At 39.0% G+C, this 12,674-nt stretch overlaps 1 protein-coding gene and 1 pseudogene across 1 annotated transcript in view; one reads left to right on the top strand and one right to left on the bottom strand.

The window, feature by feature from the left end:
* Positions 1–752: 752 nt before the first annotated feature.
* On the bottom strand, positions 753–4,294 carry LOC148725117 (uncharacterized; annotated as a pseudogene).
* Positions 4,295–8,969: 4,675 nt separating this feature from the next.
* Positions 8,970–12,674, top strand: part of LOC111343488 (serine/threonine-protein kinase mTOR-like) — a 39,500-nt gene continuing 35,795 nt past the window's right edge. The window contains exons 1-5 of the mRNA XM_088729558.1: positions 8,970–9,283; positions 10,627–10,859; positions 11,060–11,161; positions 11,449–11,550; positions 12,166–12,309. Coding sequence (XP_088585684.1) covers positions 9,073–9,283; positions 10,627–10,859; positions 11,060–11,161; positions 11,449–11,550; positions 12,166–12,309 — 792 coding nt within the window. The 5' untranslated portion in view covers positions 8,970–9,072. The remainder of the gene's footprint in view (positions 9,284–10,626; positions 10,860–11,059; positions 11,162–11,448; positions 11,551–12,165; positions 12,310–12,674) is intronic.

Raw genomic sequence — 12,674 nt, 5'->3', positions numbered from 1 at the left:
CTCTACTAACAAGAAAATTCGAGAAACGACCTTGCATTGAGAATGGTAAACACTTTGCCATTCATTCATCAACCTGACAGAGTGGCGTGAGAGACGAGTAACGTGCCAGCAGCTGATTGGCAACATAGAATAAACGTAAACAATTCTCTCAGTTTTACACGTGTGCAGTCATGGCTCTCCTCCAGTGTATGTGATTAACTTTAATACATATCACAAGAAACAGTGCCTCGTTAGTAAATAGTACTAGGGACCTTAAGCAACCACGACGGCGAAGGCAACGAGGACGTGGAAAAACAAGAGATCTAATTGGCAGAAGAATAGCTCAGCACGTGCATTATGAAACTTGTACATTTCTTAGCCGTCCTATGCAAAACAACAACGTGAATTCGCCAAAATTTGCGTCGTCTGCGAACCGAATCCGCGACGGCAAATTATTTTAATTTCCATTTGGAACTCAACACTACTTTTATAGGTCATGCTGAAGTTGAGCTGTGGCGCCGTATGAGACAGTAAGCTCATGCAGCCACTTTTGAAATTCTAACTAAGAGTAGAAATTAATTTTTTAATCGAAGTCTTCCTTGGCGTTGCCGACCTGACTGCTTAAGGTCCCTAGTATCGTACCACACATATACATTAGGGACCTTAAGCAGTCAGAACGGCAACGCCAAGGAAGACTTCGGTTAAAAAATGAGTTTCCACTCTTAGTCAGAGTTTCAAAAATGGCTGCATGAACTTGCTGTCTCATACGGTGCCACAGCTCAACTTCAGCATGACGTATAGAAGTAGCGTTGAGTTCCAAATGGAAATTAAATTAATTTGCCGTCGTTGTTTCGGTTCGCAGACGACGCAAATTTTGGCGATTTCACGTTGTTGTTTTGCATAGGACGGCTAAGAAATGTACAAAGTTTCAAAACGCACGTGCTGAGCTATTGTTCTGCCAATTAGATCTATTGTTATTCCACGTCCTCGTTGCCGTTGCCGTCATGGCTGCTTAAGGTCCCTATTAACGCAGCTTTGACCGGTGTTGTTGATTTCACAGCAGTCACTGAAGTGCTGGCCATACCAAATTTGAAACTCTTGCGTCATTTCAACGGGAAAAGGCTTTGACCTCATGTTGAATATTATTTCTGTGGAGACGTCATCAAAGCCTTAGAGGCGGTAAGTGTATCCAGTAGTGCACAACCCGTCGCGCGCACGCCCATGTCAGCTGCTTCCTCAGTTGGCAAAATAACAGTGCGGTTGATAAAAGTAATGAAAGTCATCAGTCTTATCCCCATAACCTGGCACTTCACAGCCCCAGAACGATCTGGTGCTGGAGCTATGGCATATTACGATACCTGAAGTGTGAACAAGCTTCAAGGCGGACATGGATCCAGCCTTTGCTGTACTGAATGATCCATAATCGTCACCACGTGTTCCAAAACAAACAAGAGCGGTATTTACCTTAAGCCAGCTCCCTGATAAAAACCATCAAGCGTTAGAAATGGAATGTAGGCAAGATTAGGGAATTTAAGCAAACCACGGCGGCGACGGCAACGAGAACGTGGAAAACCAATAGATCTAATTTGCAGAACAATAGCCCAGCACGTGCGTTTGAAAACTTCGTATATTTCTTAGCCTTCCTTTGCAAAACAACAACGTGATATCACCAAAATTTGCGTCTTCTGCGAACCGAAACCGCGGCGGCAAATTATTTTAATTTACATTTGGAACTCAACGCTACTTTTATGCGTTGTGTTGAGTTTGAGGTCTGGCGCCCTATGAGACGGTAAACACATGCAGCCATTTTCGAAATTCTAACTAAATGTAGAAACTCATTTTTTAATCGACGTCTTCCGTGGCGTTGCCGCCCTGACTGCTTAAAGTCCCTATAACCGGAAAAGGGACGGGGAGTTAGAGTTAAAAGAGGAGATGTCAGGGTCTGTCAGGGTTGTGCTAAAAAGTAACACTGATATACAGAAAACATGGTTCCGGGTTTAGAGAGTGGTGCATTGAATTTCTGTTTAGCAGTCCTACATACTGACACATATCTCGTGCACTTAGCACCTGAAGATGAAACAAATATGTAGAGGATAGTATATGGTCGCGTGGGAATACGAATTTTATTTTCGAGTGCTGTAAGTATCTCTCACGAGTGAGCGAAGTGAAAGAGTGAGAGATACTGTCAGCACCAGAAGATAAAATTCATCGTATCTCCAAGCGGCCATGTAATGTTCTGTTTATTTTATAGATACTGATGAAATTTCCACATAAAACACAACTTTTTTTATTCATTTTCGAAACAGCAAAATAGTGCAATTAAATTTGTCACCTATCGGAAAATGCCTGTCACAAAAATGTTAATTATGAAACTCGGATATATTGTTAGAAAGGAGAAATAAAGACAATGATACTTATATTTTCTGTTCCAAAACGTAAAATTTCAAAAGAACCGGCCGTGCGCCTGAGCGGAAGCTCTCTTGTAATTGGCTAATCAAGTTAGTAACCATGGCGACACCAATAGGGACCTTAAGAAACCACGACGGCGACGCCAAGGAAGACTTCGATTAAAAAATGAATTTCTACTCTTAGTTAGAATTTAAAAAATGGCTTCAGGAGCTTACTGTCTCATACAGCGCCACAGCTCAACCTCAGCATGACGTATAGAAGTAGCTGTTGAGTTCCAAATGGAAATTAAAATAATTTGCTGTCGCGGTTTCGGTTCGCAGACGACGCAAATTTTGGCGATTTCACGTTGTTGTTTTGCATAGGACGGCTAAGAAATGTACAAAGTTTCAAAACGCACGTGCTGAGCTATTGTTCTGCCGGTTAGATCTATTGTTTTTCCACGTCCTCGTTGCCGTTGCCGTCGTGGGTTCTTAAGGTCCCTAGTATTCTCACACGTGAAAGATAAAAAAAGTATCTTCACTGCGCGCATCAGTATCTATATTATAAATATAGATATTATTCTGTTCAAAGCAACTTCCTCTTTTTTCTTATCATTGAACTGCTGTCAAACCTTTCTCAGATTTCTCCCCAACAAATCCAGACTGGCACAAGCAGCGGTATCCCTTGTCCGTAAATCCATTCTGACATTTACCATTACCAGAACACTTGGACTGGGAACACAAGTTTTGATGGTTAAAAAAGAAGGAAAGCGTTCGGTCGCTTTTTGATATTTAAAAGTCAGTGTTTGTTCTGTCATTGATCATTTGAACGATATTTCAATTCAATACTTCCATTTCATCGGTTCCCCTGACTTAATTTTTCGAAAGTGAATTTTCAAACTGAGTTATGAAAGCGGCCTTACTTTAGATGCACCATATTTGAACCCACGTTTGGGCACCAGGTCTCCAGGAAATTGATGGTCGTCAGAGTCACTTAGTTCACAAAACGTACTTGTCATTAATGTTCTGGCGACCAAGGTTATAAGAAACATAATCGTCCGCCAGATAGCAGCTCAGTTGACAGTTGTTTTGTGCCTCTAGCCGCTGACAAATTCCTTACCACGTGACCTGTGAGGGCCACTCCCTCTAATGAATTCAAATGCTCTGCAAACCTCTAAAAGAAAGACTGTTATTCTGAGGTACATAATAGTTATTACACTGAGAATTAACATCGAGCTGAATTTGTCATGAGAGTAGCAAGTATCAATAAACCAACTCTCCAAAGACCGCAAAAAGTCGAAAAATTGATTTCTTTCACGTTTTGCCAGATGGTTGCAAAGAATTTCTCAAAACGACTAAAGTCAAACTAACCTGGGAATTGGAAGGCCTTTGAGTGATATCTTTACCGAGACTTTGTCAGTTCTGATAACTCCATCTCACGCCCAACCTTTTCTAGGACTGATATCCCGTTTCGAGCAGTCTATTATCAATGTTCGATGTCTGTCTCCGTTTTTTATCACGCAGAAGGTGATATTATGATGACAGCTGTCCAAGAAGAGCTTTAAGTATGTCTGTCGTTTAACAGAGAGCTTCAGTAACTTTTAAAAATCAAATAAGAGGATTTCCAACTAACGTATTTTGCGTCGGAAGCAAAGGAGTAACCAAGGTGTTTCAAAGTTTCTTAGATTATTCGCTAAGTTTTGAGAATAAAGAACATTTTGAGTTGTTGTATAGGTGGAACTGAGCTCTTAGAGGTAAGGTAGACGTAAAATATAAAATAAATAAATAAGCTATTTTTCATACGTTTTCGATAATTAAATTTTAATTTGGTCAAATGAAAAGTATGACAAGAATACTTTGTTAGGTTTACCAGCGCAGTTTTCAAGTGTGATGAAGGTATAGGTCACTTGTCTCAGAATCTTTGTCATTCGGGTGTATTATTCTGCATATTCTAATTAAGGATAGAAATCGAGAAACGCTTGGTCAGTTTAAAGGTGTTCGAGTAGAGTCGAGTGGGTTAGTAGAGAAACTGAAGAAATGTATATACTCATTTCTTTTTTGACCTGCTGTTACAAAAGTATAAACCGATCGAGAACCTACGAACTAGTTCATTGTAACCTGACCCAAAATAATTTTTGCTGCAGAGTTATAAACGAAGTTGAAATCAATGCCTCAGGCACAATACAAATTACGTTGCTAAGGTGCATGGACGCAAAGGACAAGCCTGTAGTTAGAGCTGGTGGCCATGTTTAAGTGTTAAGCACATTTGTATTCAGGCTGACCACACCTTTTAACTACGGTATGTAACGTTAATCACGACCCCAGCTGAGATATTTAAGGACAAAAAATAGCTAAATTTCCTCCTATCAACACCTCAGTTGAAGAGATAACTAATATTATGTCTTGTAAAGTCCATTTTGGCAAATGTACACTTTTATATAGGGAAATGTTCAATTGAGTGTCGAAAGTAATCCTGGATTGTTTTTTTTTTTGCTTTACTTTACTCTGTGATTGGTCCAGAAAACTCGCGCCAGTGTCTCGCGACCTATCGTAAACAGAACTAAACCATTCACGACTTGGTCACTCGCGTTTTCCCGCGCTTTAGGCAGCTTGGCTGTCTTACTTTGAGTTCTCATTGGTTCCGAGAGGCGTTTTCCCGCGCTTTAGGCAGTTTGGCTGTCTTACTTTGAGTTCTCATTGGTTCCGAGAGGCGTTTTCCCGCGCTTTAGGCAGTTTGGCTGTCTTACCTTGAGTTCTCATTGGTTACAAGAGGCGTACGTTTTCCCGCGCTTTAGACAGTTTGGCTGTCTTACTTTGAGTTCTCATTGGTTCCTAAAGGCGTTTTCCTTCTATCTGATTGGTCGTTGTGATTACTCTGGTTTTGGATTTACGACACTTCGTCGAGATGCGCCCGATTTGGACGAGTATCATGCTCATTACTTGCTGAAGGTGCTTCCATCATCTAATTTGTTGGAGTCGGGTCCACTCTGCTGGCACACAGCATTTGAGATACAATAGCATCTAAAAGTTTAGTATTAAATGGCTAAAATTAGATCCCGACTGAGTTTATATCCGTAACGAATTAACAAAGCTTATTTTCGTTCCTTTTAATTTTATATCTTCATTTAGTGCCGTTGAAGATTTTTTTGAGACGAGAAAAAGCGAAGGAACAGTAATGAACTTTTCTGTTTTCCTTTCAGAACTTCCTGATACCGTGACTATTTTGTTTATTTATTTATTTATTTATTTATTTTTATCATCAGCTTCTGTCTATGTGGTAGTTCTGGTTTTGTTATTATTATCCCATCTTCATCTAGACGCACAAGTGCGATAACTGTTATCTTTGTTAATTACATGTATTTATCTTAGTTTTCTAACTTTACAAATATAATGAAATGTTTATTCGAGATATGCATGTGAATTGGTTGGATCATATTTATGTCAAATTAGTGTAAATAATTCTGTTTGAATTGTGATATTTGTCAGCCATTCAATTTTTCAGCCATTCATAAGGAATCTTTATCAACCTAGTAACTGTTCTTCATTATTTTTTTCATTTATATTTTTATATGCTAGGCTACAGGGCATGTTGCTAAAGCCCGCATAGTCATTCCTCGAGAGGTCTGCATCACACTCTATGACTCCATGGTCATGGTACTTGGTACTTCCACAGTTCGACTTCTGCTGTGTAGTTTGGAGTGGCTGCTGTAAAAGAAATCGGGACCACCTGGACAATTCGCTACTCCGAGCAGCTGGTATTACTCTAACACGTAAAATAGAAAGTACAGGCAGCACATTAGCTGTCCCTCAGAAAATCGTTGGAAATATCATTGTTGCCGTCAATTCTTAAATGCCTGAGTGTTTAAAAGCCTGCCGGTCTCATGCCCACCTATGCTTTGACTGAATTTACTTTTTTTATGCCAATCTCATGTCCACATTACCAGTTGTAAAGAACTTTTACGACTACCGTCGCCCAAAACATCTAAATAGCAAGGTTCTTTTCGCTACAACGGCGCAAAGGCGTGGATTACAAAACGTCACAACCTAATTTTAAGAAACTTCTCAAACTTCATTTCTGTAATTAATTAATGTAATAGGTTTTTGAATGAACGTATATTGTATGTCTAAATTGTAATTTGTGTTGCGGGCTCTTTTCAATATTTTGTTTATCTAAATATATATATTTTTTCATTCTTAATTGTTTTTAGCAGACCCCAAGAGATTTTCTTAATCTCTTGATAGCCCCCATTCAAACTAGCTTACGCCTGAACTGGGCCAGCCTCGTTAAAAATTGCTCGTAAATAAATAAACAGAGGAAGTCTGCAATAAAGAAAGAACTGCAATAAAGAACTGCAATAAAGCTTACCGAGGTGACTGTGCAGGTTATGAACTCAGGCTTTTGATAGGCAAAAATTATGCGGCAATTTAATGTCACTCGACATCAGATCCTTTTAACTTAAACTGAAAAGTTTTGCTACGTTTTTTTTGTTGTTGTTGTTTAAGGAGCAAAACCCCTAGGTTGCGAGAATCATTACAACAACTTGGGTTGGAAACCAGCAAAATATGAAACCCAACATGACAACGAACAGTAGCTTGGTGGTGTTCAGTTCCTCACAGTTTGGCCTAATTTCTCCTCGTTGCAATGAACAGGTGACTGTCAAGGAGTGTCGACGGACCACTCTTTGAACCCAGATATAGCACAAAAACATCAGGATAGCCGGACGGTAGAAGAAAACCAATTGCGGCGACTACAAGGGGAATCAAACGAGGAAAACAGGTTCCTGCCTTTGGAATGTAAATGATTTCTCCTCCGCTGGCCGATACATAAAGCTTGCCAAAACACTGTCCTGCCGCCCATAAAACATATCATGACAAATGTTGACCGCTTGGTAAATATCGGATGGATATTTTCTTGGACGCACGATACGAAAATATCGATTTGCTGCTGTAAGCGTCATGGTTTGTAAGGAAATAAAAGCCATGCAGTGAGACTCCAAGGATGCCCTGGAATTTACACATAGTGTCACCCAATGACCATTTGACAGTTATCAAAACAGCACTCGTTAGAGGTATACACAATATGGCCATCAAAATATCTGATATGGCCAAGTTTACAATGTAAGCGTTTGTCAGAGTTCGAAGTCACTGATTTCGATACACAACTGCTAACACCATGGAATTACCGATAACTGAGGTTAACGATATGATAAGAACGAGGAATGATTTAAATACTATGACGGGAAGGGTTCTGGCGTCCACTGTAGGCCGGTAACTGACGATGAACTCGACTCAAATGCAATCGCTCTTTTCAATTTTCATGTTGGCTTTTTTTGACTTGGGCCGCTGCTCATTGATGAATTAACCAGGATATTAAATAGTATGTTTGCTGCTGATTAAAATCCAAAGCACCTGTTTTCCCAACCACGTAGCTTTCAAAATTCTCTCCACTGGATAAGACATTCCTGTTTTCATCTTTTCCTGTTAGAATCTCAGGGGGTCTTGCATTTGAAGAAGAAGGTTCCTTTCCCCCGTTGCCGTTTCAGTATCCATTGTTTTGTTTTTGTTGTTGTCTAGGCGGTTCAGTAAACCATAGAAATTATAAGCAGCTAAGTAAACATTTGGTATTGAAGTGTAACTTTTGGTAAATATAGTCACTTTTCTTTCAGAGATAACAAGAAATACTAAATTTACAGGTGGAATGGTAAAGACAACGAAAGAAAAGTAAATTTCTGTTGAATTCATCGCTTAAGTAAGGATGGTTGCCCTTTTTATCTCTCTTTCAAAATGGTTTTTTTTTTTGAAAAAAAAAAAAGAAGTTACTTGAGACATTTTTTGTAACTGGAAGAAAAAACACTCAGATATATGGAGTGAAACCCGGAAGAAACTGCAAATGGAAAATAAACAAAAAGAATTTCATTATAAAGCGGCCCACTTAAAGAAGATACATCTCCACAGAATTATCTCTCCAGCAATTTTTCTGTTAAGACGAATTCGTTTCTGAGATTCTTAGTCTAAGAATGACTTAATTAGTCTGGATTTTCCCTTTAGTAAAACGTTTTCATTCCCGAGTTACATCATTTTATGTGTTAAAGAGAAACAGCTCTTGAAGCGGCGATCACATGTGAACCAGGTTTTAATCTCGAAGATGACAACCGCCTTGCGCGTCCTTGGAAGTAGATTTAATGAAGAACGGGCATTTTCAAGTAAAGACTGGTCAATCTATAAATAGTTGTGTTCGAAATTTTTTCACTATCTTTCGCATTTTATCTCTGAGTCTTAGGCTATTTCTTCTTTCGAATTTGTTCGATAGACTTAAGAAAAGAAACGCCTCTATAGTTCTTTCTTTCAACAATGAACACACCAGTGAAAGTAAGAAGTTTAGCGGGGTTCGACTTCACTAGGCAGCTGACCTCTACTCGTTAACAGTTTGATCAGCGACTTCTTTTGATATTAGCAGCGTGATTTTATAGAGATTCGGTTGTTAAAAAGATTTATTGACTACTGAAGCAGTGGCTAGGTTGTAAACGCTCGGAGTGCCAGTGGTGACGAGAGCTGACGAGTGGCGACTGGGCTCGAATGTCATGTGAGAGGAATCTGGATGCTATTCATTTTCCCCAATATGGCGGATCGTGAAAAATAGCACTTCTGGGACACTACCCAACGATTGCTCGTATGGTTTTGTTTTTCCCTTTGTGATCCATTCAAAATGATGCAGCAGCGTTTAAATGGGTTGAAAAGCCGCAGTGACGAATCAAGGCTTCAGGCGGCAAAAGATTTGCAGCATTATGTGTCTACGGAACTCCGCGAAGCTTCGGCCGAGCAGTACACGAGTTTTATGGACGAACTTAATCATCACATTTTTGAAATGGTGTCGAGTTCTGATGCGAATGAAAAGAAGGGAGGAATTATGGCAATTGGTGAGTGGTATTATGCTAAGCTTTGTTTTTTTTTTGGCCCTATGGCTCGGTAATTTTGTGGAAAAGTTTTCAAATGCCTTTTAAGACTTGTTACATGTACACAAACAAAATAATACTATTCAGTTCGTGATCATTTGACGATCTTGGACTCAGACTCCAATGGAGACTAAGCAATTTCAATCCGCACCCACCCTACTGAAGGCATGGCATTTCTGAGGGGAATGGGGGAATATCAATATATCAACCTATAACAGTAGGGCTAAAGAGTGGGATTTCTGAGGGGGAGGGAATGGATTGAAAACATAGAAATCGGGGAGGGGGATAATTGTGCAGACTAAGTTTCCAAGGGGGTTCCCAGATAAATCCCCAAGGGGTATGAAGTACTCTGGGTAGAAATTCCCACAAGTAGTATCTGGAGGGGGTCCAGATACTACTTGGAGTACACATCTCAAGTTTGGTCTCCCTATACTAAAGAAAAAATTAAGGCCCTTGAGCGTGTTCAAAGGTGTGCCACCAAATTTACCTTGAAATGTGATTTAAATTATCCAGAACGTTTACTAAAATTAGGTCTTTTGCCTCTCGAGTTTAGAAGGGAGGTTTTAGATTTATGTTTCTTTTTTAAATGTCTGAAGGGGCACATTGATTTTGACGTCCTCTCATATGTTAGCTTCAAATCATATAAGTACGATATGAGGAACACAGAAGCCATACTTGCCAAGGGTCGCTTTAGAACCGATGTTTTTAAATTCTCATTTTTTAATCGCATTGTGGATTTATGGAATGACCTGCCTGTAGCTATTAGGACAATTGACCGAGTATCATTGTTTTGTAAGAAAGTGAATCAGTTTTATATCAGTAAATTTAACTTAAGTAAGGATAAATTTTTATAATTTTTGATTACGTATTGTTGCTGCTCTTTGTCTAAGTTAGTTTTTAATTTTTGTGTATTTTATCACAAGCAGTTTATTTAAAATAAGGAATCTAGAATTCTTTATAAACTGGCCTAATTACTCAGATATCTCTTTTTTTATACTTGTATATATATTTAACTCCTTGTTTTTGTTTTGATTATCTGTGCAATTGAATTTGAGTAAATAAATAAATAAAAAGAAATTTCTCTTCTGAAGGGACGTTACAAGAAAGCCTCCTATAGTGGGGCCTTAGTTTGAAAATGGAATGGCCACATTGGACAGTTTTTTCTATTCTTTGCTGCTACCCACCCAATTGACCCATTGCTTCTCATTGAGGAAAGGCTATCAAACTTAAATTGTTGCAACCTTCTACAGTAAATATACAAAAACATCATTTATTTGAAATTATATTCATTAATTTTGTTTTAATAGTGGCTCTTATTGGCATTGATAATGGAAATACCACAAAAATGAGCAGGTTTGCCAATTACTTGAGAAACCTGTTGCCATCAAATGATCAAGTTGTGATGCAGATGGCTTCCAAGGCTATGGGTAGATTAGCACTTACAGGAGGGACATTTACTGCTGATTATGTGGAGTTTGAAGTGAAGAGAGCATTAGAATGGCTAGGAGGTGACAGGAATGAAGGGCGTCGACATGCTGCTGTAAGTATCTATGCCATAATCCAAGCTTTTCAGCAAAAGGGCTTATTCTACACAAGTATGCTATGCTAGTTGCTCATGATGTTTTATTTTACTGTCTCTTTTTGTGATATTTTTTGGTTCAGAGGATGGTAATATTCTTAATTTTTTACAGCTATTCATGGTTTTACTTTTTGAAAACTTTTATCATCATTCTGTTACAGGTGTTGGTCTTGAAGGAACTGGCACTGAATGCTCCAACATTCTTCTTTCAACAAATTCAGCCTTTTTTTGAGAATATTTCAAATGCTGTACGTGATCCAAAGGTAAATCTAGCTGAAGACATTTAGAATTCTGGCCCTGTTTATTCAAAGGGTGGGTAACACCATCCACCGGATGACTCTCTCTCCAGTGAATAGTATAGCACATTTTTTAACACTTTCCACTGAATAGCAATTATCCATTGGATGGCATTATCTACCATTTGAACAAGTGGAGCCTGATCATCATGATTTGTTCTAGTTAATACAAACATTTTAAATTAGAAGTTAGATTCTGTACATTGTAAAGAAATTAATCACAAGTTGATTTTCATTTCATGTTATATTTAAAGCAAGCAATCCGTGAGGGTGCAGTAGAAGCCTTGCAAGCCTGTCTTGTTATCTTGGCTCAGAGAGAAACAAAGGAAATTCAGCAACGTCCCATCTGGTATACTGTGAGTCTTATCAGGAAAATATTTTTTCAATACACATAAATGTACAATGTGAGGAGCACTTTCACTGCTAAACAAATTTCATTGCATATGAAGTGGACTTGATTTATATGCAGGTTGCTAACTCTAGATAATCATTATTCTTACGGAGTGTCAATGCTCTTCCTTATTTTAAGCATGACAGGTAAAAGAAATTTTCAAAACATTAGAGCAATCCTTTTACTAGTAGAATTTTAGAGATTTCAAGCAATTTCAGGTGATAGTAAGAGGTTGTGCAGTTGGTAAATTTTACTGATTACTGCCTGAAAAGGAGAACACTGTAGAGGGATGTCTATTTTGGCCCACCAAGTAGGAGCTTATCACAGTTTCCAAGTAGCATAATGTAACTGGGAGTATTATTACTCCCCCTTGGATGGGATGGCAGTCCATCACTAGGGTTATCTTCCCTCCTTCCCCCCCCCCCCCCCCCCCCTTGAACCCAGACTTCTCAACCTGAATCCAGTGCACTGACCATTAGGCCACTGACTGCACATTTATTTCTTGGGTAATTGACTTTCTTACGTTACACTGTATAGGCTCCTGTTTTGAAAAGCTTTCACTGTGTATTCTACTTTTAAGCAAATCTATTCTGAGGCAAAGAGAGGCTTTGAGGACACCCTTAATACCAAAGAAAAAGGTGTTGTTCTTACAAAAGATGACAAAGCTCATGGATCTCTGCTTATAATGAATGAATTGATAAGAAGTGCAAGTATTGAAGGAGAGGTTGGTCTGACAACTGTAAATTGTAATTATAGCAGCGCTGTGTGAATCCTGTTTAAGAGATACTTGCAATCATGAAAATAACACTCAAATCCTATGATGCAGTAAATGGCTTGAACCCGGGGGTAATATGTGAAGGTGTAGTCTGATCGTCCGGGTGAGTGTAGTCCTGAGAAGGACTGTTGTTGGTGGTAGTCACTACCACTGACAACAGTCCTTCTCAGGACTACACTCACCCAGACGATCAGACTACACCTTCACAAATCCTATGATATCGACAACCAGTTCTTTTGGATTTTTTTCTTAATCTTTTCAGTTCAAGGTGATGTTCTTACAGTAACTGTAACTGACTGACCCCCAAAAGAGCA

The sequence above is a fragment of the Stylophora pistillata genome, chromosome 8, assembly GCF_964205215.1.
Source record: "Stylophora pistillata chromosome 8, jaStyPist1.2, whole genome shotgun sequence".
Taxonomy (NCBI): Eukaryota; Metazoa; Cnidaria; class Anthozoa; order Scleractinia; family Pocilloporidae; genus Stylophora; species Stylophora pistillata.
The sequence above is the reverse complement of the archived record's forward strand: the minus strand, read 5'-3'. Positions and strand labels throughout refer to the sequence as shown.